The sequence below is a fragment of the Scyliorhinus canicula genome, chromosome 1, assembly GCF_902713615.1.
Source record: "Scyliorhinus canicula chromosome 1, sScyCan1.1, whole genome shotgun sequence".
NCBI lineage: Eukaryota > Metazoa > Chordata > Chondrichthyes > Carcharhiniformes > Scyliorhinidae > Scyliorhinus > Scyliorhinus canicula.
The window spans coordinates 180818772-180846524 of record NC_052146.1 but is presented as its reverse complement, the minus strand read 5'-3'; the positions used below and the strand labels follow the sequence as shown (position 1 = coordinate 180846524).

At 47.1% G+C, this 27753-nt stretch overlaps 1 protein-coding gene across 11 annotated transcripts in view; it reads right to left on the bottom strand.

Moving 5' to 3' along the window:
* LOC119969669 (protein quaking) overlaps window positions 1-27753 on the bottom strand; it is a 659721-nt gene that overhangs the window by 443549 nt on the left and 188419 nt on the right. For all 11 annotated transcript variants that reach the window (XR_005461444.1, XM_038803637.1, XM_038803646.1 and 8 more), the window contains exon 2: window positions 13752-13894. Coding sequence is in view for 10 of the 11 variants with exons in the window: in XM_038803637.1 (XP_038659565.1) it covers window positions 13752-13894 (143 nt within the window). In the remaining variant the exon portion in view is untranslated. The remainder of the gene's footprint in view (window positions 1-13751; window positions 13895-27753) is intronic.

Here is a 27753-nt window from a genome sequence, read left to right as displayed (position 1 = left end):
GGGGATTTATCCACCTTCAATCCCATCAGTTTTCCCAGCACCATTTCTCTACTAATGTTGATCTCCCTCAGTTCTTCCCTCTCCCTAAACCTTTCATTCTCCAACATTTCTGGGATCTGATTTGTGTCCTCATTTGTGAAGACAGAACCAAAGTATGTATTCAATTGCTCAGCCATTTCTTTGCCCCTTATTATGCATTCCCCTGTTTCTGTCTGTAGGGGGGCTACATTTCTCTTTACCAATCTCTTTCTCTTCACATATCTGTAGAAACTCTTGGTGTCAGTCTTTATGTTCCCTGCAAGCTTCCTTTCGTAATGTCCTTCTTTGCTGAATTCTAAACTGCTCCCAATCCTCAGACCTATTATTTTTCTTGGCCAATCTGTATGCTTCTTCCTTGTATCGGATATTGTTTCTAATTTCCTTTGTAAGCCATATATTGGTCCTCTTACTCCATTTGCTTTTTTGCCAGACAGGAATGAACAGTTGCTGTAGTTCCTCCATGCGTTCCTTGAATGTTTGCAGTTGTCTATCCAACGCCATCCCTTTAAGTAACTCTCCCCAATCTATCAAGGCCAACTCGCACCTCATGTCCCCTTTATTGAGATTCCGCACCCTAGTCTCTGAGTCAACTACTTCACTCTCCACCTTGATAAAAAAATTCTATCATGTCGTGGTCGCTCATCCCTAAGGGGTCTCGTACAGCAAGATTGTCAATCGTTCCCTTCTCGTTACACAATGGATCTGCCCGCTTTGTGGCTGTCTGCACCCTCCACAACTTGGTGCAGCAGGATAACATGCTGAAGGAGAAAGGACATGCGACCTCGTCGGAGGAGGATCTCGAGGATGAGCCTGGGGTGGACCCACGGGTGTAGCTGGAAGGAGGACAGGCAGTCCTCATCCTCGCCCGTTTCTCATAGAATGAGGCTTTGTCCATCAGCTCACCCAATCCCCCCCCCCCCCCCCCCACGCAAACTACCCCGAGGAGAGAGGCAGGAGGGTGATGATAACCCATTGTGAAGGAAGCTCTGGTGCTCCTCAGACTATGCCAAAGTCTGACTCCTGTCTTTCTACTGACAGCGCACTAACATCCATCACCTGCATGGAGTCTGCACAGTGGATTCTTGCTGTTAGACCACTATACATGAGGGAGCAGGGTGTGTGGGCAGGTCTGTTATGAAGAATAATATGACAGACACTTTACATGTATCAGGAGTATTAATAGTGAACATTAAAACCCCCATTGTGCCTGGCTGCAGTTGGTGCCCCCCCACCCCCTCTTCAACTTCCGTGCTCTGTCGCTACATTGGATTGGATTGGATTTGTTTATTGTCACGTGTACCGAGGTACAGTGAAAAGTATTTTTCTGCAAGCAGCTCAACAGATCATTCAGTAGATGGGAAGAAAATGGAAATAAACAAAATTCAAGAAAATACATAATAGGGCAACACAAGATATACAATGTAACTACATAAGCATTGGCATCGGATGAGGCATACAGGGTGTAGTGTTAATGAGGTCAGTCCATAAGAGGGTAATTTAGGAGTCTGGTAACAGCGGGGAAGGAGCTGTTTTTGAGTCTGGTCGTGCGTGTTCTCAGACTTCTGTATCTCCTGCCCGATGGAAGAAGTTGGAAAAGTGAATAAGCCGGGTGGGAGGGATCCTTGATTATGCTGCCCACTTTCCCCAAGCAGCGGGAGGTGTAGATGAAGTCCATGGATGGGAGGCAGGTTTGTGTGATGGACTGAGCGGTATTCACGACTCTGTGAAGTTCCTTGCGGTCCTGGGCCGAGCAGTTGCCATACCAGGCTGTGATGCAGCCCGATAGGATGCTTTCTATGGTGCATCTGTAAACGTTGGTAAGGGTTAATGTGGACATGCCGAATTTCCTTAGTTTCCTGAGGAAGTATAGGCGCTGTTCTGCTTTCTTGGTGGTAGCGTCGACGTGAGTGGACCAGGACAGATTTTTGGTTGTGTGCACCCCTAGGAATTTGAAACTGCTAACCATCTGGGTGTATCCCCAAGATGCACATTAGCGGGAGAGGCAGCCTGCTGCTTCTCGTGCCCTTTGGCCATTGATGCCCTTGGCAGGCATCGTCTGGGGAGGACTGAAGCCAGAGTGAGCTCTAGAAGCCTCTGAGCCATCCGGCTGTGCCGATCCTGGCACTATGGTGTTGACGTCCTTGGCGATGGGACATGCGCCAGAGAGCCTCAGCAATATCCACCTGTATCTGGGACATGCTCTGCAGTGCCTCAGCAATGTCCACCTATGTCTGGGACACGTTCCTCAGTGATTGGGACATGATGTTGAGGCCCTCTGTCATGGTCGACGCTGACTGAATCAGGCAGTGGACACCACCACTCATGATGCTAATCCTGTGCTGCAGGCTTTTCACTGCAATCGGCATCCTTGCAGTTTTGGCCTCGGTGCCCCACATTGCCGGCACCATCTCCTGTGCCCGTAGCTTTTGGGAGACTTCCAATCGGCTTTGTACTCGCAGGAATGTCGCTGACATCCCCATCTGAATCTCAAGGCCATGCCCTAGCATCTGCAACAGCTCCTTGATAACCTTGCCCAGAGGCACGGCATCCGACTGGGACTCTGGGAGCCACAGACCTCTGAATTCAGTCTCCCTTGGATGTTCCTGTCTCCACCTGATGTGCATCAGCAACTGTGTGGTGCTCACCAGACTGTGCCCCAGAAGCCTGTCCACTAATGTCGTCCACCGAGGTGTGTGTCGGCACTGGCGGAGGATAGGTTTGAAAACTGAAAACTGTGATGCCTCGATGGTGGTTTCCACAAAGCTCCTTTCCAAGCTGTTCTCTAGGATGGTGAAAGGGGGCGATCCAAGATGGCCTGCCCCATCATGTGGCGATCCTGTGAGATAATGGGCATGTGGTCAGTGAGAGGGAAGGATCATTCTGTCTGACATGAACAACTCACTTGAGACAGGTCATCCGGGTGAAGGGGTGGTGGATCCTCACCTCTGCGGCACAGGCCAACCTCACTGCCGGTGACCACTCTCTCCTTGGCCAACCCCACGATCTCCATAGGGTGTGGACTCTGATGTCCGGAACCCCACCGTCCAGGTACTTTTCCCGTGTTAAGGCACAGCTTCTTCTGCAGGTCAGAGAGAGCCATGCGAGCCACACGCCTAATGTATCGGGTGAAGGGCGGAATTATGGCAGGTGGCACATGTGGCTACTGCTCCTTAAGAGCTGCTGCCACTGCCTCTCAGGCAGCATTGGCAGCCCTGTTGCTGGTCCTCTGACCCCCTTAGGAGAACAGGGCCTCCACGGCATCCAGCAGCTTGGCCAGGTCCGTTTCCCCAAAGTGTGGAGCAGGTTTACGTGGTGCCATGGTCGTGTGCTGCTTGGGAGTTAATTTAGAGGGAGCATTTATGAATAGCTCCCCGTTTGTTAACTGGGATCTGCCGGGCACAGTTCTATTGAATCAGCTGGCAGATAGCCAGTTCCACCATGAAATGCTGGGGGATCATTTCCGGCACTAGGTGCTATTAAATACGGGATGCCAAAGCAGCGGTGGCAGAGTGGTTCACACTGCTGCCTCACGGGACCCGGATTCGCTCCCAGTCCCAGGACACTACCTGTGTGGCGTTTGCACATTCTCCCTGTGCTTGCGTGGGTCTCACCCCCACAACCCAAAGGGTAGGTGGATTGGCCACTCTAATTTGTCTCTTTGGTAAAAAAAGGAAGAAAAACAGGCTGCGGTCTTGCCAGCTCGGCCGTCGGGGAGCACAGGGATGTCGCGTCCAATGTGGCGTATCGAGCACTTCCTGTTAAATTGCGCCCATTATCTTTAGTCTTACCATAACGTCAATGTGCCCCCAGGCACTGTCCATCTGAAGAATCACTATTGAAGTGAAATCACTATTCAGTAAGTGAATCTGACTGTTTACACATAACAAAATCCCAGAACAGAAAATTAGATGAGTAGCCCAACTAACTATTTTTCCTTTGCTGGTGTTGGTTGAGGAAGGAACATTGGCTAAGATTACCAAGAGAACCTCCTGTTCTGTTTGAACAGTGTCACTTGTCATAAGGAACAAAAAGAGATTTATTTTTAATATCACATGCAAAAGATGCCACGTTTGACATTGCAACAATCTTCAGTAGTCCACTTGAATGTCATCCAAGATTATACACTCAAATTGTTGAATGAGGATTGAAACCACAATTTTCCATGTAATGCACATGTGAATGCACAGCAGATTAGACATTCAATATTAGCATTAAACACTTTCAAGATCTATTTAAGTGAGCAAGATGCAGAATAGAAAGACCTTTTCTGCTCAAACAAAATCCCTTAATCTCAACCTCAGATGGGCAATTCTCATTACATTACAGAGGATGTTTCCATTTCCTCTACTAACAGTCCATAATGTCATCTATCATTCAAGGGAAGTTGAATAGTTTTGTGCTATGAGCCCAAGGCCACAAGCAACTAGCTTAATTAAGACTGTCACCCAAACATTCAACCTTGGTTGAATTTAAACTCAAATGATGAAAATGATGAATTTAAACGCAAACGATGAAAACATGCCAATCCAATGTACTTCCGTCTATCTGTCCCTCAGTACAAAAGATCTAATATCAACAATTTAAAATATCTTCTTTCCGTCCGACATACAGCATTATTGCCTGGTTGAGAAGAAACATTACTAAGTTACTATAAATGCTACTGTGCTTAAAGCAGCTAACAATTCATCCATTGTCAATTTCTATTCCTCTGTGCAACAGCTTGCAATGCTTTCCTGCATTAAACATTTTATGCAGAGGCCGGTTTTGTTGTAATTGATTGACGCCTCTCTCTCAAGAATTGCCTGATCTTCACCTCGCACACCCTCGCAATGACAGTATGGACCCGACCAAAAACTCAGACAGTGAAATATTTGGTTCCAGTCATTGCTAAATTCCTGGGATGAGTGAAGAGCATTAACCACTCCTATGCTGCCACCCCCACCATCCTAAACCTACACCGGACAAAGTCAGTTTCCTTCAATACTCTGTAGACTCGTGCTGCATTTCGATCAAATGAATATAGTAGATTTAAGTTTTGAAGGAAACCCTAGCTACTCGTGTGTGCAGAGGGTAACCAGCAAACTCTCTGCAAATACATTAAATTCACTTACTGACACTACTCTACCGACCCCAGGGGTTGGCTGTTGTGCCGTAGATATGAGACTTTAATTGCATATGATAGCACCCAAGAATCAAATAGTTGTCAACTTCAACTGTTCGACTGAGACTACACTCCCAAGCCACCAATTTTATTGACGCACTGAAATTGAAGTTGGTTGTTAGGATTTTGAAACTGAAATGAAGCCACTATGACTTTAAATGTGACAATGCATTTCTCTGATAATATTCCTGAAAAGAAATGAGCCTTTTGCCAAAAAACTACCTATCAAATATATACACTTCAGCATTCTCATTATATTTGTCTAAGTAACAGGCAATCCAGTGACATCCATTATCATTTCAACACTGCTTGGAGCCTGACTTAAGACATTTCTGTGATAAACTGGGTTTAACAGTCTCATTGCCTGTCAGACAAACTGTTGGAAAAGAATTAGCTCTGGTAACACTTAACATAGATTAGACTATTCTTCATAAATGGGGATTAAAGGAGAGGGGGAAATAATTAATTCTGATCACAGCAATGAAAAATGTGGCTGTTTTGGGCCAGGGTTTAGAGAATACCAAAGTGTATCATGGAGTTCACCTGACCCACAAATTTTAATAGATTTCGGTTGTGGGGAGCACAAGGGCCCACTCTACAGGTATGATGCAACAGAGATCTAAAGTACTTTTAAAACAAAACAATGTTTATTCTATGAATCCAGTTAACATTTTATAAGCACACAGTAAACATCTTATCAACTACCAACTCAAATATTTCCCCAAAAGAATACAGTAAGGGGTACTCCATAAGTAACCCTTAATCTTTCCCAGCAACATCCATAAGAAAAATACCTTCTTTAACAAAGATAACAGGTTTTAAATTCTCTACTGAGAGCAGTTATCACTTTTAAATTAGCAAGTGATCTGAAGACTTTCTTTACATGCAGAGATCAAAATTACACCTTGTTTGGCTGGATGCAGCTCCAACTCTGAAAACGAAACGAAACACACACTGTAGCTGCCAGCTCAAAAACGAAAGTAAAGCAGACAGCCCAGCTCCACCCACACTCTTGACATCAATGCAGCTATTTGATAAACACCCATTTATTAAAGGTACATCCACTATAACTATTTGATAAGCACCCATTTCTTAAAGGTACTCTCACATGACAATGACATTCTTCTTTAAGTTGAAAGATTGATTTATATGTTCTCAAGATTCGGAACTTGAAAATGTATTACGGGGTATGTAATCATCCCAACCATTGCAATGAATTTCAAGTTCTGATTATTATAGGATACAATTATCATTCTATAAACATAGGACAAGCTTTACACACTTGTGATTCATCAATTTTGTAAGGCTATTTAAATTAAGTTTCTTTTATGCTTTCATGTCTCAAACATTGTAGACACTCAAGCATAAGCAGAAAATCAAGTACGCCTCACCTGATCCATGACATTAGGGAACAGAGAGCACATCCCAAGTATTTTAGATAGAAAATCAAATTTTGCAATGAAAATGTCAGAGAAATCACACCTATCACTTAAATTTAGGGTGAAATCAATGGCCATGTCTCACCCAAACCCGGGCGCAACGCAGACGATAAATCCCGCGAGAGGCCTTTCATGGGATATACCCGGCTTGCCAAGCTTCACAAAATTAAACGGGTTCTCGTGAGTCGTTGCAATCTGGATCCTGCCCACAATGGGTGGGATCTGTATTTGTAAAATCTGCATATTAAAGTGTGCAGCTAGTCTCATTTTAATATGTATTCGCCTGATCTACCCAAGGCATTGGGTCACGTTCGGGGGTCTCAACACAGGAAACACCTGGCTAAATGTGCTCAACATGGGACTTGTTTCAATTCTGTTAAATCACGCCCATTGTTCAATTACATTGCAGAAACCTGGATGGATGTCTTATTCCTGTGTATGGGGCCCATAAACTTAGAAACAAAGAAAAAAAATGAAAAATAAACGGACCTATAGAGTTTGCCAGTTAAAAATATTGCCTTGGATCAATATACAATCTAGTACACAAAATGATTATAACTAGACATTTCTAAACTTTCTACTGTAATGTGTATTGCACATCTATAAATAAAGTTTTAAAATATATATATTGAAGAAATGGCCTTTAAGAGAATTAATAATTGGTAGTTCATCCAAAATAGAAAACATCTTCCACATTCTTAGACTAAGGGTGATTGAATAAACATACACAATCCAAGACCACACTAAGAGATGAATTCATACCAAAAAGAGGATACACTTGCAACAAAGGCAAGGTTTGACCTCTACCAACTCATCATTGAATATGATTGAAGGGAGTCAGCCCCTGGGCAGGTATTCTGAATTAGGACCCAAATGCGGCAGTTGACGGCAATTAAGCCCACTCTGTAGCATTGGCCTGAACATCCAGTCATCAAAGCGATGACTTGTCAGAAGATGCCCTCCATATGTTCCTCAACAGGTCATAAATGAAGCTGGACCTCTATTGCACAGCTATTAGGGAATTTTGGGACTTGGACAATGGCTACAATACATGTCCGGTGCAAGAGCACAATCTAATGTCCGGGATTGCATTGCAGAAAAGCAAGCAGCTGCTGCTAAATTTTGACATGTCCAATTTAGGGAATAATTGTCATTTGGGTATAATGAGTGTCCATACCTCTAGCAGAAGGGAGTATTTCATTATGGGTTGTGATGCTCTACCCGACTGCTTCTCACTCGCTCCTGATACCTAATATCTGGACAGCAGGCTCAAACCTGTGCTTGTTTGTTTGATGATCAATGATTACCTCATGGGGAAAGGGAAAGAATGCAAGTAGGTTAATTGACTTGGTTCCAAATTGACGCATCTGACAATTGAAGTCTGAAAGTCTTCAATGCCTAAACTGGGGATTCCAAATCTCAGTTGTTGGTTAACCAGCAAACATGGCTCAATAACAGGTCTTGGATATGACACTGGGAGCTTTTCCATTAAGCTATAAATAAGCCAGAAAACTGATGTCTTAATGGATTTGGTAGTCAAGGCTGGACAAGTAGCAGAAAATTCCAGAATGCTTTTGGTAGGCTATCTGCACAAGTTTCCTATTAAAGTCAAGCAGACCCCTTACATATCTTCCGGGTCCCAACATGTTGGCTCTTACCATGCTCTTCGGACTTGCCAAGTGGAATTTATTTCTACTGCGAGAGTGCATCCAGTCCAGAGCAGATAAAACAGAAATTTTTTAAATAAGAACATAAGAATTCTGGCCCCCTCAGCATGCTCCACCATTCATCAAGAAATGATACTGAAAAATCCTAGTCCAGGGTAACTATACAACTGACAACCAACTCCCCACTTAACCCAACTGTGCCCTGGAACCCAAACCACACACCCCACCCCCACCCCCCGGCCTGATCTGACTAACCACTTACCTCACCCATCTTCCCCACTTACACACAGTCTGCATGTTCACCCATTTATGCCCCAAAGCTTTTCAGCATGTTAGCAAACATTTATCAGAATATGGCAGCATGTGCCATAAAAAGAAAGTCTTTCTCCCAACAATTCAGCACTTCAGGGAAACAGTTCAACGGAAGATAAGAACATAAGAACTAGGAGCAGGAGTAGGCCATCTGGCCCTTCGAGCCTGCTCCGCCATTCAATGAGATCATGGCTGATCTTTTGTGGACTCAGCTCCACTTTCCGGCCCGAATACCATGACCCTTAATCCCTTTATTCTTAAAAAAAAAACTATCTATCTTTATCTTAAAAACATTTAATAAAGGAGCCTCAACTGCATCACTGGGCAAGGAATTCCATTGATTCACAACCCTTTGGGTGAAGAAGTTCCTCCTAAACTCAGTCCTAAATCTACTTCCCCTTATTTTGAGGCTATGCCCCATAGTTCTGCTTTCACCCACCAGCGAAAACAACCTGCCCGCACCTATCCTATCTATTCCCTTCATAATCTCTTGTTGGAGGTGGACATTGCCTGACAATTGTGGGGTGCGAATGTTACTGGCTAGTACTGGTCAAGCCTGGATATTATACAGGTCTACTTGCTGCATTTGAACATGGACTGTTGCATTATCTGAGGAGTTGCCTAATAATACAGCAATTAGAGCCAAGCCATTCAGGAGTCAAATCAGGAGATATTTATTTCTTCATGCAAAGGATAGTGGAAGTCTGTAATTTTCTCCCCGCAAAAGGGTATGGGTGCTAAGTAAATTGAAATTGGAATCAAGACCGAGATTGATACATTCCTGTTAAGTAAGAGTATCGAGGGATTACGAAACACAGGAGGATAAATGCAGTTGAACTACAGATCAGCCATAATCAACTTGAATGATTGTCCAGGCTCAAGGGCCTGAATGGCCTCCTCCTGTTTCTATGTTCCAAAGTACTACTTTTGATTTTGTACTACTATTTACAACAGAGAGTAACATGGAGATCAGTTTAAACTGGAGTACAGTTTTGGTGCCTACACGTGGTAAGAGAAATGAAAGTTCTGAAGGCTACCAAAATTACAACTGAATAATTATCAAGATTTCAGAATGTGGGGCTAGTTTTGTTCAGAAAAATGCAGGATTAGAGGAAATATCAATGAGCGTTTTAAAACAAGGAATTAGATTTGGTCACATTGGGTAGATTATGTCAAGTGGTAAGATCAGGTAACATGCATACAATATCCTTAGCCAAATCATTAGTCATGAGAAAATATTTCTTCTTCGGGTATGCGTGCATACAATTTTCTTATATAATAAAAGGAACAGGTTTGTTTGGCAGGTAATGTTAAAGGCACTCTCCCTCGGTAAAGGTGAGGAGGTGGGGGATAAAATAAGAAAATAAAATGAAGGTAAAATAAAATAAGGATCACTGAATATTTTTAAGGCAGAGGTAAATAGATTCTTGTTAGGCAAGGAAATCAAGAGTTGTCAGGCGTAGAAGGGAATGTGGAATTCAGAACCTAAGCAGATCAGCCATGGATCTTATTGAATGGAAGAGCAGGCTTGAGGGGCCAAAATGCTCACTTCTGCTCCTATTTTGTATAAAAATACTTGCAGAAAATGGACACTGCAGAATTATGGGAAAGCACAAAGCTCTGCAGACCATCTGCTGCTCCCAAAAACTCATACACCCCAGTAACCCATTTGTTGTGTCATTCGCCAAAATATTTCTGTTACCTGCTTTCGGAGACAGCTCTACACAGAACATCGTGAACTTATGAAGTCGTTAAATCTAAACTGTCTGTTGATTTTTCTTCTAAATATCAATGTGTTTTTGGACACAGCTGTTTATGACTAGCTTAAGCATGTCCGGGTACAATTTATCTATTAAGTGAAGAATATTGAATACTTTCTTGTATCGTGTGAACAGTATTTTAGATGTAGTTATACCATAGTAGGGGCTTGTTTAGCACAGTGGGCTAAACAGCTGGCTTGTAATGCAGAACAATGCCAGCAGCGCGGGTTCAATTCCCGTACCAGTCTCCCAGAACAGGCACCGGAATGTGGCGACTAGGGGCTTTTCACAGTAACTTCATTGAAGCCTACTTGTGATAATCAGCGATTATTATTGTTAGTCTTGTACTCACTACCACTTCCCAAAGTTTGTGTACAATCCATTTTTCACAATGAATCATTTAGTATGGTTTCATTGGGTTGGTCAACAATGTCCACGATCCATCTCCTGGGGCGAAATTCTCCGACCCCCAGCAGGGTCGGAGAATCACCTGGGTGGCGCCTAAAATCCCGCCCCCGCCGTGGCAGAGATTCTCCGCCACCCGGGAAGTGGCGGGGGCAGGAATCTCGCCACTCCGATCGGAGAGGCCCCTGCGGCGATTCTCCGGCCTGGATGGGCCGAAGTCCCGCCGCTGGGAGGCCTCTCCCGTCGCCGAGGTTTAAACCACCTCTGGAACGGTGGGCTCAGCGGCGCGAGCAGGCCCCCGGAGTCCTGGGGGGGCGGGGGGCGATCGAACCCCGGGGGGGTGCCCCCACGGTGGCCTGGCCCGCGATCGGGGCCCCCCCCTCAGAGTCCGGGCCAGTGCCCTGGCTGCACTAGTTTCTTTCGCGTCCGCCACGGCCTCCGCCATGGTGGAAGCGGAAGAGAACCCCACATCGCGCATGCGCCGGCAGTGACGTCAGCGGCCGGGGGCGCCGGTTTTTTGCGCTGGTCTTCTGGTGGCAACCGCTCCGGCGCGGGGCTGGCCGGAATTCTCCCCACCTTTGGGGAGGCGCGACCCCTGGGTGGTAGGCGCCACTCCCCTACTCTGGGACCCTCCATCACGCCGGGTAGGGGAGAATGCCGCCCCTGATTTGTGTCCTGAAACCTCCAGCCATTTAAGTTGTAATTCTCATTTTTTATTTCCCTTTCTAAGTTTCATAGCCATTGTCCTGGTCAGAGGACAGGAAGGAAAATATATATCTATGTCAAACTGGCTACTCTGTAAAATTCTTTTTATTTTTAAAATGTACAAAGCTTTACCCTGTCTAGCCTTGACTCATATGAGATAAATTTTTAATCTTCAGAAAACCAGCAAAGACCTTGTTATCTTTGAAGGGGTGCTAATGCCCTCTGTGACTGCCGACAATCAAATTTCAAAGAAATACATGAACATTCTTTCACATTTCTACGGCAGAGCTCCAGCCAACAGGGACAGTGGGCGCAATTCTCCCATCGAGAGATTAAGTCCCGACACCGGAGTGAAAACCGGAATTTTTCACTCCGGCGTCAGAGGCCGCTCCCAGCCCCCTATTCTCCCACCCCCGGGGGGCTAGGAGCGGCGCTGCGTCATTTAGGCGTGCCGGGCCTTGGTGCCACGTAAAAGCGGCACCGCGTAACCGCCCCGCAAGAAGATGTCGGATGGATCTTGCGGGGCGGCGGAGGAAAGGAGGTCCTCCTTCAGAGAGGCTGGCCTGCCGATCGGTGGGTACCGATCGCGGGCCAGACCCCTTTTGAGGCCCCCCTGGTGCAAGAACCCCCCCCAGCGTTCCCGCGCTATTCCCGCCGGCAGCGACCAGCTGTGGATGGTGCCGATGGGAACCTGTCGTGTTGGGCAGGCCGCTCAGCCCATCTGGGCCGGAGAATCGCCGCTCACCCTTTACAAACGGTGAGCAGCGATTCTCCCAGCGGCCAGCTGTGAATCTCGCCGCGCCAGTCTGGGGGGGATGGGAGAATCGCATGCGGGTGCCAGGGTGGCATGGCGGGACTCGCTCAGTGCCCCGGTGAATCTCCCACCCGCCGGGGGGGGGGGGGAATTCCGCCCAGTATGTCTGTAAGGGACAAAAGGGCCCCTAACTCCCCTATTAAACACCTCGATACTCCCGACCTTAGAAAATGAATCTTCATCCAACACCCAGAAGAAGAAGTGGTAGGCATGTCAGGTGGCTTCCCTCAAGCTGCTAAAATCTGTAATATTGGCATGTGAAACTAAACCCAGGCAGTCTATCATTTTACCATCGAACAGGTAGCAGCAGTCAACCACTGGAAGATTGGAGCTTCTGTATCTGTGCCTTCAAGACTAGTTCTCCATGTCTTCGCCTATCATTGAACTCCTCATTTCTGGAAAGACTGATCACCTTCCCACAGTCAATCTCTGAAGGATAACGCCTTTGGATTGTTGATTATGGGCCCATATAAAAACTATAACTCTTATTTTTATTGTGGTCTTGCCCTGTATCCCTTTCTTTCCCTTTTCCTCCAAGTACAAAAGGGGTGGATGCTGTGAAATTCTTCTCTGCATGTTGTGCATGTGTAAAATAACCAAACCCTCTTATTTCATCGCACCTCGAATTTGCTGTGGGGTCATTGATAGATACATGGAATGCTCCAAGCTGAAGGGTTGGGGAAAATAAGCCATCACTTATAAGGGGGGAAATCAGAAATCAATATCACTTTTCTGTTTACTGTGGGGCAGTGATCGGAGAAATCGAGCTATTTAAATTAATCCCTCTCCTGTCCATAACACTGTACATTTGTCCATAGTAGGTGCAATTTGTTATTTATAAGCCCATCACCTCAATCTATCCAGATGCCTTTGCACATGTATTTCCTCTTCATTATTTGACTCCCTACCACACTATCTAAGGTCATAGTCAGTTTTACAACCCAGAAGGAAACCCTTTGGCCCATTGTGTCTACGGCCATCAAGCACCTATTTATTCTACTCACATTTTCCAGCACTCGGTCTATAGCCTTGCATGCTATGACATTTCAAGTGCTCATCTATGTTTTGGAAATATAGTTGGCTTTGTTTCAATCTCTGCTGCAAACTTTTGTCCACAAAGAACAGCAATTGCCTTTGCACAGATTCCAATGATAGGCTGCTGGTGATCCTAGCCTTTTCTCACAAAGGAATCTAAACCAAAACTCCTCAACACAATTTGTGATCTCTTCCCTAATCTGTAATAGATTTAAAAATCACTTTCCATTAATGAGTCCAACTGTACCATTATTCCCAATCAGCGTCTACTTTTGGTAGGATTCTAACAAATATGGATGTTTTGTTGATCATCACAAACACATTACAATTAAAAGTCTTCCAGACCAACATAAATAGCTTCAAATAATACTTAATAAGAGTGGCATAACATTTTTAGCTGAACCATATACTTACATCAGGATATTCTTTAACGGGTACATAAAGCTTCTCTTGTAACTGTACAATAGGCCCCACACCATCTGGTAATTCTGCACTTTTCTTCTCTGTGCTGCCATTCAATGTGTCGTTGTACATGTCTTTCCGCACTCTGCTGATCTCTGTAGAACAAAAGAGGAGTAAGGCAAAACGTACAAAACTTAATGATAGCAGAAAAAACATTGGGAGAAATTGGTCGGGAACAACAGAGGGGGCATAGAATCAAGCGGGAGGCCTAAAACTGCCTTTACACTTGCAGGATTCCTCCCCTGGATTGTCCCCACCCCCTGCCAATGATGAATTGGAAGTTGGGATCACCATTTACATCTACTTGATTATCAGTTTTGCACCCCCGCCCCCCACCCCACAGTAAGACTGTCCACTCACGCTGATGTGAATAAAGATAGGTTCGCCACAATATGAAATTGGTAAATAGAAACAGGCTACATTCCACTTTTCCCACCCAAACTGACACTTTTGAAAAACAAAATCTGAAAGTTCCGCCCATAATCTCCCAGTTTGAGAAGGAACTTCATCTTCAGAAAGGTCTCCACGTGGCCAAAATCTCAAATATTTCCTGACACATGATAAATTGTGACGAGTAAAAAAAAAATTAAGTCAATTGAAATCAATAAAAATTATTGAAGTAATCCACATGCTAAAATAGAGCTTTAATTTCTGTTTATGAAGTTTGACCAGCTTCCTGCTGCTTATGAAACGAACAAAATATTACCATTCCTACCCAACTTCAGCAAGTTACCACCAGGATTACCATCTGATCAAAAAAACTTATCTGATGTAAATAAAGTTAATTTTCTAAATGCATTCTGGTCGAAACGAAAGTCTTGCGTTATATAATAACCTCACCTCTCACAAACATCTCAAAGCACTTCAGTTAATTTGAAGCTTCAGACACTGACGTGCCCCATTCAATACTCCCACTTCAACATAAATTCAATGTATACTAATGTTTTTCCCCTTCGGCCTGCTTCATAACCATTTACCACAATTTATTCAGAATCATAGAATCCCTACAGTGCAGAAGAAGGCCATTCGGCCTATTGGGTCTGCACCGACCCTCTGAAAGATCACCCTAGCTCGGCCCACTCTCCCCGTCCTATCACTGTAATCCCACCTAATCTGCATCTTTGGACCCCAAGGGATAATTTAGCATGGCTAATCCACCTAAACTGCACATCTTTGGACTGTGGGAGGAAACCAGAGCACCTGGAAACATTGGGAGAATGTCACCCAGGCTGGAATCGAACCCAGGTCCCAGTGCTAACCACTGTGCAACCCCTTAGCTTTGAATTTAATGGGCCTTTCATATGAAACTTTGTCAAATGTCTTTTGGAAGTCTAATTGCACCATAAAAAGACCTTTTCATAATCCAGTTAGGATGCCCCTAAGAGATTGGTCCCTTTCTGAATCTATGTTCGATATTTGTTGCTACGTATTGTTGCACAGACAATTTTGAAGTGTATTACACGTAGAGCATCTCTGATCTGAAATTCTGAAAACCCAAAAATTCTGAAATCCGCACTTTATTCGTAGCGCCGACGAGACAATGCTCTGGGAAGGCTCCCGGGCGATGCACAGGTCCCAATGCACCGCACATCTACAGTTCCCAACGCGCTGCAGATACATATCATATTCCAAAATCTGAAAAATTCCAAAATCCGATACACACGCGGCCGATAAGGGATGCTCAACCTGTACTGGTAATTTTATATAGAATGGAAGGCAGATTAATGAGTTTGTAGTTCTGTGTATAATTTATAATATTGAGCCAGCAAGGGCCCGTTTCCGTTGTACAATAATAAAGATTATCATAATATTTGTACTTTCGCGGTTTTCACTGACTCCCTCTATGTCTCACAAATCTCCTCCTCAGTCACTTTCAGCATTCAGATAAATACCAACTACGATTTATTTATTTTGTTCCAATCAAAATCATTAAATTTATTTTCATTAGCTCTGGGGAAGGCAGGCATGTATGTCTTCTTCCCTTATGAATACTTGAAGAAAGTGATCATTTAGAATGTTTAAGCACCGTGCTCAACTTTAGTTTCAAATCCAATAGCTGATCAGTGTTCACCATATTATCAAGTCCAAATACATAAATTTTGTGTTCAATTCTCAGTAACAGAGTTTTTCCTTTCATATACAAATAACTTGTATTTCAGGCTATTTTACATACTGCTTATACTATTAATACACATCAATTGCACTGATAAATTTTGTCCCAAGCTTTGTATCATTCTATCCAAGATGATTATCTGCTAGCCCTGTCAAGTAATATTGCTGCAAATTTCTAAGTGGCATAACAAAGAGCAGTATATTGAAGCATATACAAATCATTTACTCTACTTTATAATTCATCACACCAATTGAATCACAGACTGAAAAAAAATTGATCAGTTTTTAGACCTTTTAAAAATTAATTTTTGGACTTTTAAATATCTTGTGAATTATCAAGCTATGAATAAACAGACAAATTTGAGACCAGTTGAGAATAGCAGCTTTTGCCTGACCTATTTAGTGGGTTACAGTGGTCATTTCTAACTTCAGTATCTGTGAATTCGATCAAAATTCCATATATGTACTTCTATAATGGAAGGGGTCAAATTGGGACTCCGCTAAGCACCACATCCCACATCCTTAACATTCAAATATCATCGCCATACTTTAAATTTCGAACTTCAAAATATGGCGGCTAATTAAGTGGGATGGGATTTAACTTGATTGTTTTGTAAAAGCATTAAGTTCAGCAAAACTGGATAATCTTCCTGGCTCTGAATGCCCTCATGCTTCCATACTACAAGGCTCGTTTCTTCAAGTTACACTGATTCTCACAGGATCGAACATTCAAAACATCCAAGGAGAGGGGTAGAAGGGGGTGGCATATTTCCACCTGCCATTATTCTGTCCTGACAGTGACAGAGATTGGAACCAAAGATTGCAGTTTGAAAATCAAATGCATGGTAATAAAACTCATTCTCCAACAGTCTTTTCATAGGAAGTTTACCTCATTTAAATAGATTTCCAAGCATTATAACATTATTAACAGGGCCCCCTCCACGTTAGCTCCCCGCATTAAATATTCATACCCGAGTGATGTGACGTCCACAAGCTTTGCAACATGTTTCGCCAAATGAGAAGGTTGAGGTGATCCTGGAGAAGTAGTTGAGGGGAATAGGGTTCAAGGGGGGGGGGGTGCAATACCTTCGTGATGGGGGCTAGGGTCGTCAGGCTGCAGTGCGATTGGAGCACCCGTTAAAGTTAGCGCCCTGATCTCTGTTGGAGCCGGTTGCCAGCTTGATCATGCCCCGCCTGAGTGACTGCATAAACCAGGCCCACTATTATTTCTTCAGAGAGAAAACTAGTCTATGCAACTGGAGTGTTACACGCCAGTTCAGTCTGAGCCTGACAATTAGAACATAGAACATAGATCAGTACAGCACAGAACAGGCCCTTTGCTCCTCGAAGTTGTGCCGAGCCTTGTCTGAAACCAAGACCAACTGTTGGATAGCTGTCAACACGGCATACATGGTAGCATAGGCACACTGTTTACTATTTCAGGTTTGGAGGACATGCAAATTGCTGGTGCCTTTTTGTACTGTTTCTTGTTTACATTTAATGTTTGGAAGCCGTGTGCTTGCTGTTATAATGCCTGGAGGCTGTGGGCTTGTTTGCTGCAGCCCCCTTTGCTTCAGTGGCCTGGAGTCCGGTACCTCTGCCAGTGCTGGAAAGGGATAGGGGATGTTCTCTTGTTTTCCCGCTGCGCTCTGCGTCGGTGTGTTTTCCAGTGCATTTTGCCGAATTCTGATAAGATGCCAACCATAGGGTTGGATTCTCCATAGTCTGATGCCGAAAACGTGATCGGCGGAGAATGGATTCCAACGCCGGAATTGGGGCCAGCGCCAGTTTAACGCCGGTCCTCCATGTTCCGCCCCATCCTAACCGGCGTCGTAGTGACACGTGCCATATCAACGCCATTGGCACATCTTCGGCTGGCCTACTCTCAATGCTCTGCCCCCCGATGAGCCTAGTTCCCGACAGTGTGGGCCACGTGTGGTCCCGAGCATGCGGGAACCCTGCTTGCCGGCTGCGGACAGTGTCCAGCGCCGCCACACTAGGTCAGGATCCGTGTCGCTGACCGAGGGGGCTTCTGCTAGGTTTCGGGGAATTGGTGGAGGGTGGCCATGGGTGGGCTGTGGGGTCATGGTTAGTGGGTTGGGTTCGTGCACAGCCGGCACCATGTAGTACAGCGTGATCGGTGCAGGGGGAATCGGCAATTCTCCGGCCATTTTCGGTGCATTCCACCGGATTTTCACTCACCACCAGTGCTAGCCCCTCACCGGTACCAGAATTGGTGAGGGTTTCGCGCCGATTTTTCAGTCGTCAAAGTACACACATGATCCGCTTGCATCAACACTCAGGGCTGAATTCTCCAACGTCGGGATTCTCCATTCTATAGCTGGTGAAACGGAGAGTCCCGACGGCGTGCTACACCAGGTGAATCCAGCTGATAATGCTTATTCAGAAAACAGAATCATAAACCTAAATCTGTGATTTATGGATTAAAGGTTTTTAAGGTGAAAGGTTTACTGTTTTAATATTCACAGATGCTGCTTGAGCTGCTCAGTTTTTTCTTCATTTTTAAAACGTATTTTTATTCCACAAATTTTCAACAGTTTTATAATTTAAAAAAATAAATTTAGAGGACCCAATTATTTTATTTTCAGTTAAGGGGCAATTTAGCATGGCCAATCCACCTACCCTGCACATCTTTGGGTTGAGGGGGTGAGATCCACGCAGCCACGGGGAGAATGCACAAACTCCACATGGACAGTGACCTGGGTCCGCAATGCCGTGAGGCAGCAGTGCTCACCACTGTGCCACCATGCTGCCCATAACAGTTTTACAAATTACAACCCACAAAACCCCCCCAACACACCAAACGCATTCCGTCAACAGTCAATGGTAGCCAACTCCCGAAAGTACACGATAAACGAACCACAATAATTGTAGAACCCATCACTCGGCTTCCTTCAAGCGAATTTCACCGTTTCCAGCGTCAGAAACCCCAATAGGTCTACCTACCACACCAAGGCACAGGATGGCAACCCTGACCTCACCCCAACAAGACCCGCCTGTGAGTAATCAGCGAGGCAAAGACTAAAACATCTGCCCCCACACTCGCCTGCCGCTCCGGCCAGTACGACACCCAAATGTGGCTTCTGAGGGACCAGGTTTCACGTCCACAAGGCCCTAGAAATGGTGCTGAACACCACCCTCCAAGACCATTCCAGCTTTGGACAGGACCAAAGCGGATGTACATGGTTTGCAGGGCCCATCCCATATCACTCACAGACATCCTCCACCTCCTCAAATTGCCGGCTCGTCCTAGATTTCGTAAGGTGCACTCTGTACACTACATTCAGCTGCATCAAACCCAGCCATGTGCACGAAGACAAGGCGTTTACGCTCCGCAGCAACTCACATCACAGTTCCTCCTTCAGCACTACCCCCAACTCTTCCTCCCACTTAGCCTTTCCCTCCTTCAACACCATGCCCAACTCTTCCTCCCACTTTGCCTTTAATCACCTCCCTGGACACCTCATCATCCTCCAAAATCCTCCCATATATTGTCCCAACCCAGCTCTCAAGCTAAAATTCTGCCTAAGCTGCCTCCAGATCTTCAACATGGCCAGCACCACTGGACTCACCGAATACTTCCCTGGGGCCATCTGGAATGGCGCCATTGCCAGCATCCGCACCCCGACTCCTGCAAGAGTCCACCTCCACCCACACGTACAAAGTACCCTTCCCGCTCCATCCTGAATCTTCTCTGAATTTGCCATCCAATAATAACATCAAATTTGGGAGGCCCAAATAAAAGCTCTTTGAATAGTGAGTCACTCTCAGCTTTGCAGTTTAGACCACCAAATCTAACTCCGCTGCCTACAATGCTGCCTTCACCTGTCCAAAGGATGCCTGCCTTCTCACCAGCACCACCGTCAGATCTTGTTATACCTGTATACCAACGCCTTCCCCCATCACATCTCATCTCTACTTTGTCCACCTCAAAACCTTCCCCTTTATATGGTAGCTGTGGATGCAGACTATAACCACCCTTGGTGACTTACTCACTTTAGGCTTAGGCCTGAGCGACTGATGTGCCCTGTCAAAATTGTAGCCGGAGGGTTCTTTCCCCAACCCCATCAACTCCACAAACATTTTCACAAAGTACTCTGTTGGCCTCGGGCCCTCCAAACCCTTCGGGCAGGCCCACGATTCTCAAGTTTTGCCTTGTCGACCTGTTCTCCAGCTTCTCACCTTAACTCTGAGCCCTTTGTTGACTTCCGCTACACTCCGCAGCTCCTCAGCCATCAGGGTGAATGGGTTGCTATGTTACGGCAATGCCTCTGCCTCCTCCTTCAGAAGCCATCATCTCCCTTCAAAGCACCTCCATAGGCTTAGCAAACAGGCTTTCATACTCCACCGACATCACCTCGGTAAAAGCTTCCACCATGAGTGGAGCGGCCCCACCCAACGGCCCAGGACCTTTCTTCTAGGGCTTTGACATTCCTCGTCTTCCTTATGACTTCCCACACCAACACATTCACAAACTTCCCCTAAAACAAGGTGTAAAAGTCCAAAAACATGAGATTCTAATAGGAGCCACCCAAAGTGCGACCTCCACCTACATGCCGCCACCGTAGGTCCATTGTTGTTTTTCTAGCATTTCTGTTTTTATTTTGGATTTATCCTTCCAATAGTCTGGAACTGAAAGAAGGGAATCAGTTTGTTTTGAAATGCTAAGAGTTCCCTCACAAATGCTCATCCTCAGAATTCAAGCGAAACCAGCACCCATGCATAAACAGCAAAAGAAGGGTGGTGAAGCAAACATTCAGGGGCGGGATTCTCCAACCCCCCCACCCCCCACCCCCCCCCCCCCCCCGGGTCGGAGAATCGGCGGGGGGGGGGGGGGGGAGCAGCGTGAATCCCACCCCGCCGCTCCGACGGCAATTGCCGAATTCTCTGGTAACGTTTTTTGGGCGGGGCAGGGATCATGCCGCGCCAGTCAGGGGCCGTTAGCAGCGCGCCCCCCCCCCCCCCCCCCCACGACAATTCTCCGGTCCCCGATGGGCCGGCTGCCGCCTGTTTCGGCCAGTCTCGCCAGCGTGAAATGGACATGGTCCATCCCGGCGGGACTTGGCTTGGAGGGCAGTTAGCGGGGTCCTCGGGGGAGGGGGGGGGGGGGGGGCGCGGAAGGGATCCGGCCCCGGTTGGGGGTGGGGGGGGGGGGGGGGAGGGTGGTGGGTCCCCACGGTGGCCTGGCCCCCAATCGGGGCCCACCGATCTGCAGGAAAGCCTGTACTGTGGGGGCACTCTTTCCCTTCCGCGGCAGCCTCTGTAGGGCTCCACCACGGCCGGCGTGGAGAAGAAACCCCCTACGCATGTGCAGGAAACACGCCAGCGGTTCTGCGCATGCGCCAGAACCACACTAGCCGTCCTGCGCATGCGCCAACTCAGCTGGCGGAGGCCCTTCGGCGCCAACCCCTCTGGCACAGGCCTAGCCCCCGGATGTGCGGAGTATTCCGCAACTTCCGGGCAGCCTGACGCCAGAGTGGTTCACGCCACTCTTTGGCGCCGGTACGGGCCGCCCTGCCGATTCCGGGAGAATCCCGACCCAGGTTTTTTTGAATGGCCAGACCAGAGAGAAAATCTAAAAATAAACAGTCCTGGGCAATTGGACACCATTTTGCAGAGGAAGTCTGCAGATTAGAATGTGGGCCTGTAAATCAGGAACGCCAACACTCTTCTGCAGGATACATTATGGTTTGGTTGGTACAGAGGTTGGGCATCACAGGTGATCAAGGTGCAATTGAATGAGTAAGCTCCTTGAACCTAAGACAGGCATGTGAAGGGCGTCAGGCTATTTATTCTCAACTCAAAGCTTTTAAGACTAAAAATCATCAGGTCTATGGAATAGGAACATATAGATACACAGGCAAAGGAGTAGACCATTCAGCCCCTCAAGCTTGGTTTATCATTCATTTGGTCCACCCTATTTCCAGGGGGAATTTTTTAACTCTAAGCTAAATTAATTCATGTTAATTCTCAGCTGAATTACACAATGCAAACTGAATGCAAGGGCCTCATTCCACCACGGTGAGCGGAGCTACACCATGTCAGCAACCCACTAGGTAAACTATGGTGATCATGCCTGTGGCATGGTGGGGTTTACCTTGTACTGGGGCAGCTCGTGTCCAATGGAGAAACCTGCCAGTGGCATATGCCACCCGTGGGTGAAGGCCCCTGACTTTTCCAAATGCGAACATTGGCTCGGAAATTGAGTCAGCCAGATATTGGGAAGTGAAGACTGAATATATACAGCTGCAACTCAACAGTAGGCTTGGGGAATGGTTTTTTAAAATTTCTGAATCAATAACCTAGTGTTGTACATTGTTGCAATGGAATTGCTACATTGATTCTACTGCCAACCACCAAATACTAAGACCAGGAATTCCTAAAATGTTATTGTGCAATACCACTCACCTGGAGATATTTTCCATGAAAAAAATGTTGTCAAGGCTAGGACTTTTATATTTTGTCAGTTGGCCATGGCGTACATTCGAAAGTATTGCATGAAATTCAATGCCAAGCATTGCGTGTTATGTATTAGTGTGAAGTTTTGTTCAGTTGCGAACTAAGATATTTATAAAGTGAGTTACAGAAGTCTGCCCTGCAGGTGAAATAAATTGTGTGCATTATGAAAATACTTGTTGAGACACTTTCCTTGAACTGTTTCTTTATTTTCTTTCCATTTTCTTATGCACATCCTAAGGTGCATGTTCAGTGGGTGATATGACTGCTTGCTCGGAGGTAAGCAAGCATGATCAAGGTGCAGTTGAATGAGTAAGCTCCTCGAACATAAGACAGGCATGCAAAAGGATTATGGGCTGGATTCTCCGATTTTGAGGTTATGTCGGGAGGAAGTGTCTAGTTTTACGCCGAAAAAGAATCAACAAGGCCCCAGCACTGACCCTCCGATTGTTGAGGGGCTAGCAGCTAGGCCACGTAAAACACACGGCCTTCACAAAATACACGGCCGTGTGTTTTATGTGTTGCGCATGTGCACGCTGATGACCTGCAGCGGTCACGCCGTACAACATGGCGCCAGCCATGCGCGGACTAGAGCTGCCAGATAGTGCCCCCTTGGACACCCCTTCGCCATCCCCCCACCAGTTCCCCAAGGCCAGCAGCACAGCACCCCCGCCCACGACTGTGGCGCCACTGGACACAGTCCGCAGCCACCACGTTGGATTGAGGAAAACTGAGAGCAGAAGTGAAACGGGCCTCCAGGTAACGTCCTGAGGCCATCCCAACGGCGTGCGGCGCACTCCTCGATGACGCAGTTTTGAAGAGGACGGAGCATGTGAAACAGGCACCCTCCCCAATGCAGTGATAAACAGGGATTCTCCACCTGATCACTGTCATGATATGCAAACATGCAACCAATGAACACTCAGAATAGGACACAACCAATGGGCAGTCAGGACACTCAGAGGTGGCATCACCACAAGGGGGCATGACATAAAGACTATAAAAGGGATGAGGCACTCACATCCTGCCTCTTTCCACAGACAGACATCTAGAGAGTTAGACATGGTTGATCAGCAGCATCACACCCCAGCACGTGGCTTAGAGCAAGCTGGTACAGTTAGACTGAGTTACTACAGTTAGATTAACAGAGTGTCGAACTCATTTGAGAACTGTGTTAATAGTTCAATAAACATGTTGAACTCATTTCCGAGTCTAGAGCATCCTTTAGTTAAGACTACATCATGTAGCAGCCCGTGTTATCCGAAGCACCATAACACAACAATCACAATATCGGCATTGGGCAATGGAGAATCGTGCTCCATGCCTGTATTAGGTTCAAGGAGCTTACTCATTCAACTGCATTCTTGCCCAACCAAGAATATTTTAAGCCAACCAATAACATTTTAAAGAGTACCCAGTAAATTCAGTTTCTCCTGTGTCCTGTAGTGCAGGCGGCCCCCTCCATATGAACTTGCATCCCGTCACACCATAATATGCGAGTTAGGTTTTAATTGTCTTTTAACTTTTTTTACACAGAGTAGTGGCTGCCTGGAACTCGCTACCGGAGGTGGTGGTTGAAGCAGGGACGATAGTGACATTTAAGGGGCATCTTGACAAATACATGAATAGGATGGGAATAGAGGGAAGCGGACCCAGGAAGTGTAGAAGATTTTAGTTTCGACGGGCAGCATTGGCGGCACGGGCTTGGAGGGCCGAAGGGGCTGTTCCTGTGCTGTACTGTTCTTTGTTTGTTCTTTGTTCACCATCCAGGTGTCTTCAGGACCACAAAGACTGAAGTCAAATTTAGGGCCCGATTTACCAGGAAGATTTGTGCTGTGGCGAACGGGAATAGCCACGAGCTTCCTGGCGCTTGGCACAGCGAGGCCGGCAACTCTATCCAACATTCATTGGTCCACTTAATGAGGCCTCATGGGCTTTTCGCTGAAAATTAAGGCTCGGCAGCTCATTCGCAGGACCGTGATTGCCAGCCCCCCGCTAATAAGGTTGAGCAGCACTTAAGCTGCACTTGCTCAGCCAACCCCAACCAAGTCACAAAAATGGCGCCAAGGAGCCCAGCCCCAAGATTTGGGAATGCTGGCCTGGGGAGGTTACTAGACTCTGTGCAGGCTAAGAGGGATGTCCTGTTCCCCCGAGAATCCAGGAGAGTTAGCCATAGGGCAGCCAGTTCTGCCTGGCATGAGGTGGCAGCAGCAGTGAGCTCGGGGAGCGTGACCAGGAGGAATGGCCTCCAGTGCAGAAAGTCAATGGCTTACACCGGGCTTCACGTGTGAGGTGACACCAACCCCACCACAACCTCTCACCCTCATTCCCTCCCCCCCTCCCCCTTCGAACTCCTCAACCCTTTCTCCACCCCCTTCCAACACCCCCACCCCTTATTCACATATATCCCCCCCATCACGTATGGCTAACGGTGCCCCTTCTGTATCTCCTCAGGAAAAGCCCTCCCACAATGCTGGGAGGGGGCCCAGACTGGCAGTGGTGTGCCAGACATCAGGATCACCACTTTTAAGCGTGCCCTGGAGGTGACCGGTGTGGCCGAGGACAGGGCGGTCACCAATGCAGAGGCTGGCAGATGCCACAAAGGTGAGGAACCACTGGGCCTCACGTCAAGGACCAGTCAAACGCGAGGTGTTGTTGCACTCCCGCAGGTCCTCCCCAGGGTGCCCATCCCAGGTGGCACCCTCTCCAGTTCCCCGGGAGATCGCCTCTGGGGCACAATCTAGAGGGCACCATACTGCTGCTTGTGTGCATCAGGTGAAGGCAGGAAACCCCCAGGCGAGACTGCAGTCAGAGGTCTACTGGATCCCAGGACCTAGTTGCATCCCAGCCTGATACTGAGCCTGTGGAAGGGGTCATCCCGGAGCTGATAGAGATGATAGGGTGCGTCTGGGGCACATTCAGAGGTAGGTGTCAGCGACACTCCAGCAGATCCATAGCCGATTGGAACAGTCCCAGAGGCTATGGGCACAGGGGATGTCGCCAGCAATTCATAGCACCGAGAACAACACTGCGAGTGGTCTCGACAGATGTGTCTGACTCGCTGAGGGATGGCCAATACCAGGCTGACCTTGATGAGGTTCTGCAGGACATGTCCCGCTCTCAGACAGGAATGGTGAGGTGCTGCAAAGCTCGTTCCAGTTGCATACTGAGGAGTATTGCCGAGGTCGTCGACATGATAGTACAGACTATGGGAAAACTGTCAAGGCTGGCAGAGCCAGATGATACAGGGGTAGCTGGGGCCCAAACGAGCTGCCCCTCCATCACAAGTGAATCCCAGGCCCCTGGAGGAGGGGACACTGCGTGCCAACCCGAACCCATCTCATGGAGTGGTGACGGTGACCACCAGCTCCCCAGGGTTCCACCCCTCTAATGAGGCCGCATCTCACAGCCAACACACGGGACAGGGCAGCACGGCTTGCCTGTGCTGCCGACAAGTGAGCCGGGGTCCTCTGGTCTCAGAGCCCCCAGAGGAAGACCAGGGGAAGCAGCTGGCTGCTTCCACCTCAGATGTGCATCCTGGGGAACACCTAGACCTAGTGGTAGAGCTAGAAGGGCACATTGAGGATCACTGAGCGGCATGGTAGCACAGTGGGTAGCACTGTTTCTTCACAGCTCCAGGATCCTAGGTTCGATTCCCGGCTTGGGTCATTCTCTGTGCAGAGACTGTGGGCGGAATTCTCCGCTCCCCACGTGGCGTGGGAGAATTGTGGGAGGGCCTCCCAACATTTTTTACGACCCCCTGGCGCCCCCAGCGATTCTCACCCCCCCCCCCCCCCAAATCGGAAAAATTGGCGCTCGCCGTTTTTTACGCCGAACGGCGATTCTCCGAGCCCGATGGGCCGAGCGGCCGGCCCTTCACGCCCGTTTCACCACGGCAGCAACTACACCTGGTCGCTGCATTCGTGAAACGGGCGCCAGATGCCCGTTTGGGGAATCTAGAGGCCCGATTTGGACGGGAGCACCGCGACTGTGAGGGGACAGGCCCGCGATCGGTGCCCACCGATCGTCAGGCCAGCGTCCAAAACAGACGCACTCTTTCCCCTCCGCCACCAGGCAAGATCAAGCAGCCATGTCTTGCTGGGCGGCGGTGGAGAAAGACAGCACCGCGCATGCGTGGGTTGGAACCGGCATGCCGTCTGTGCGCTGATGTCATCCGCGCATGCGTGGGTTGGAACCGGCAACCCGCGCATGCGCGGATGATATCAGAAAAGCGCCGTTTCTGCGTCATTTCCGGCGCGACAAGGTCGCGGCCAGGAAAGACGGGGGCCCGCTCCTAGCCCCCCGGGGGGGGGTGAATTAGGTGCGGGGAGCAGGCCCCGAGGCCTCACGACGGCCATCCCGATTTTTATCGTCAACGGAGAATACCCCCCTGTACGTTCTCCCCGTGTCTGCGTCGGTTTCCTCCAGATGCTCCAGTTTCCTCCCACAAGTTTTGAAAGATGTGCTGTTAGGTAATTTGGACATTCTGAATTCTCAGTGTATCCGAACAGGCGGCAGAATGTGGCGACTCGGGGCTTTTCACAGTAACTTCATTGCAGTGTTAATGTAAGCCTACATGTGACAATAATGAAGATTATTAGATTATTATTATGGTTCTAAGTTTGTCTTAACGTTTTCCAGCTGTGTGTGTTTATGATTTGTATTATATTTTCTCAGAATTTAGGTCATTGCAAAGTCATAGTTGTTGCATTTTCTTTGTCTCCAGGTATCTGCCTGCACAAACAGTAATTATAAGAGAGCCTCACTGTCTATTTTGGTATCACAGAATATATTCTGCTGCCTCTCACACCATTATAAGTATATGCTGGTTTTATGGAAGTAGACACAAACATTTCATATTAAGAATCAAAAGTGTGTACATTATACAGCAGATAAACTTAGTGGTTATTTTCAAAATCAAGAAAAGCACTCAACTTCAAGATAGTTGCTGTTTAACCTTCACCTTACAGCTCAATCTCTTTACAATTAGACAATTTGTGGATCTGGCTGTCAATGTGCATTCATACACTATCATCTGCCTTTGCAGCCAAAGGCCAAATCCAGTCCATTGGGTGGGATGAATGTTTTATGTTCCTATTATCTAAGCTTCACATATGAAACTAGTTCATATGTGAGGCTTTGCAACGGATGTGAATGCAGCACAAAGATGTTCTCTAACCACAAATTGACAAGTCACTCAGAGAAGACACAAAGATCAATGACTTAGAAAAAAGTGGCAAATTCTTCCAAGGCTAAAGAACATTGTTGACGGAGTAGCTTTACTCTGAAATTTGCTCCCCACATATCGGTGACCCAGGAGTTGCAGTACATAGTTATCATGATCTAACAAACAGGCTAAAGGGAC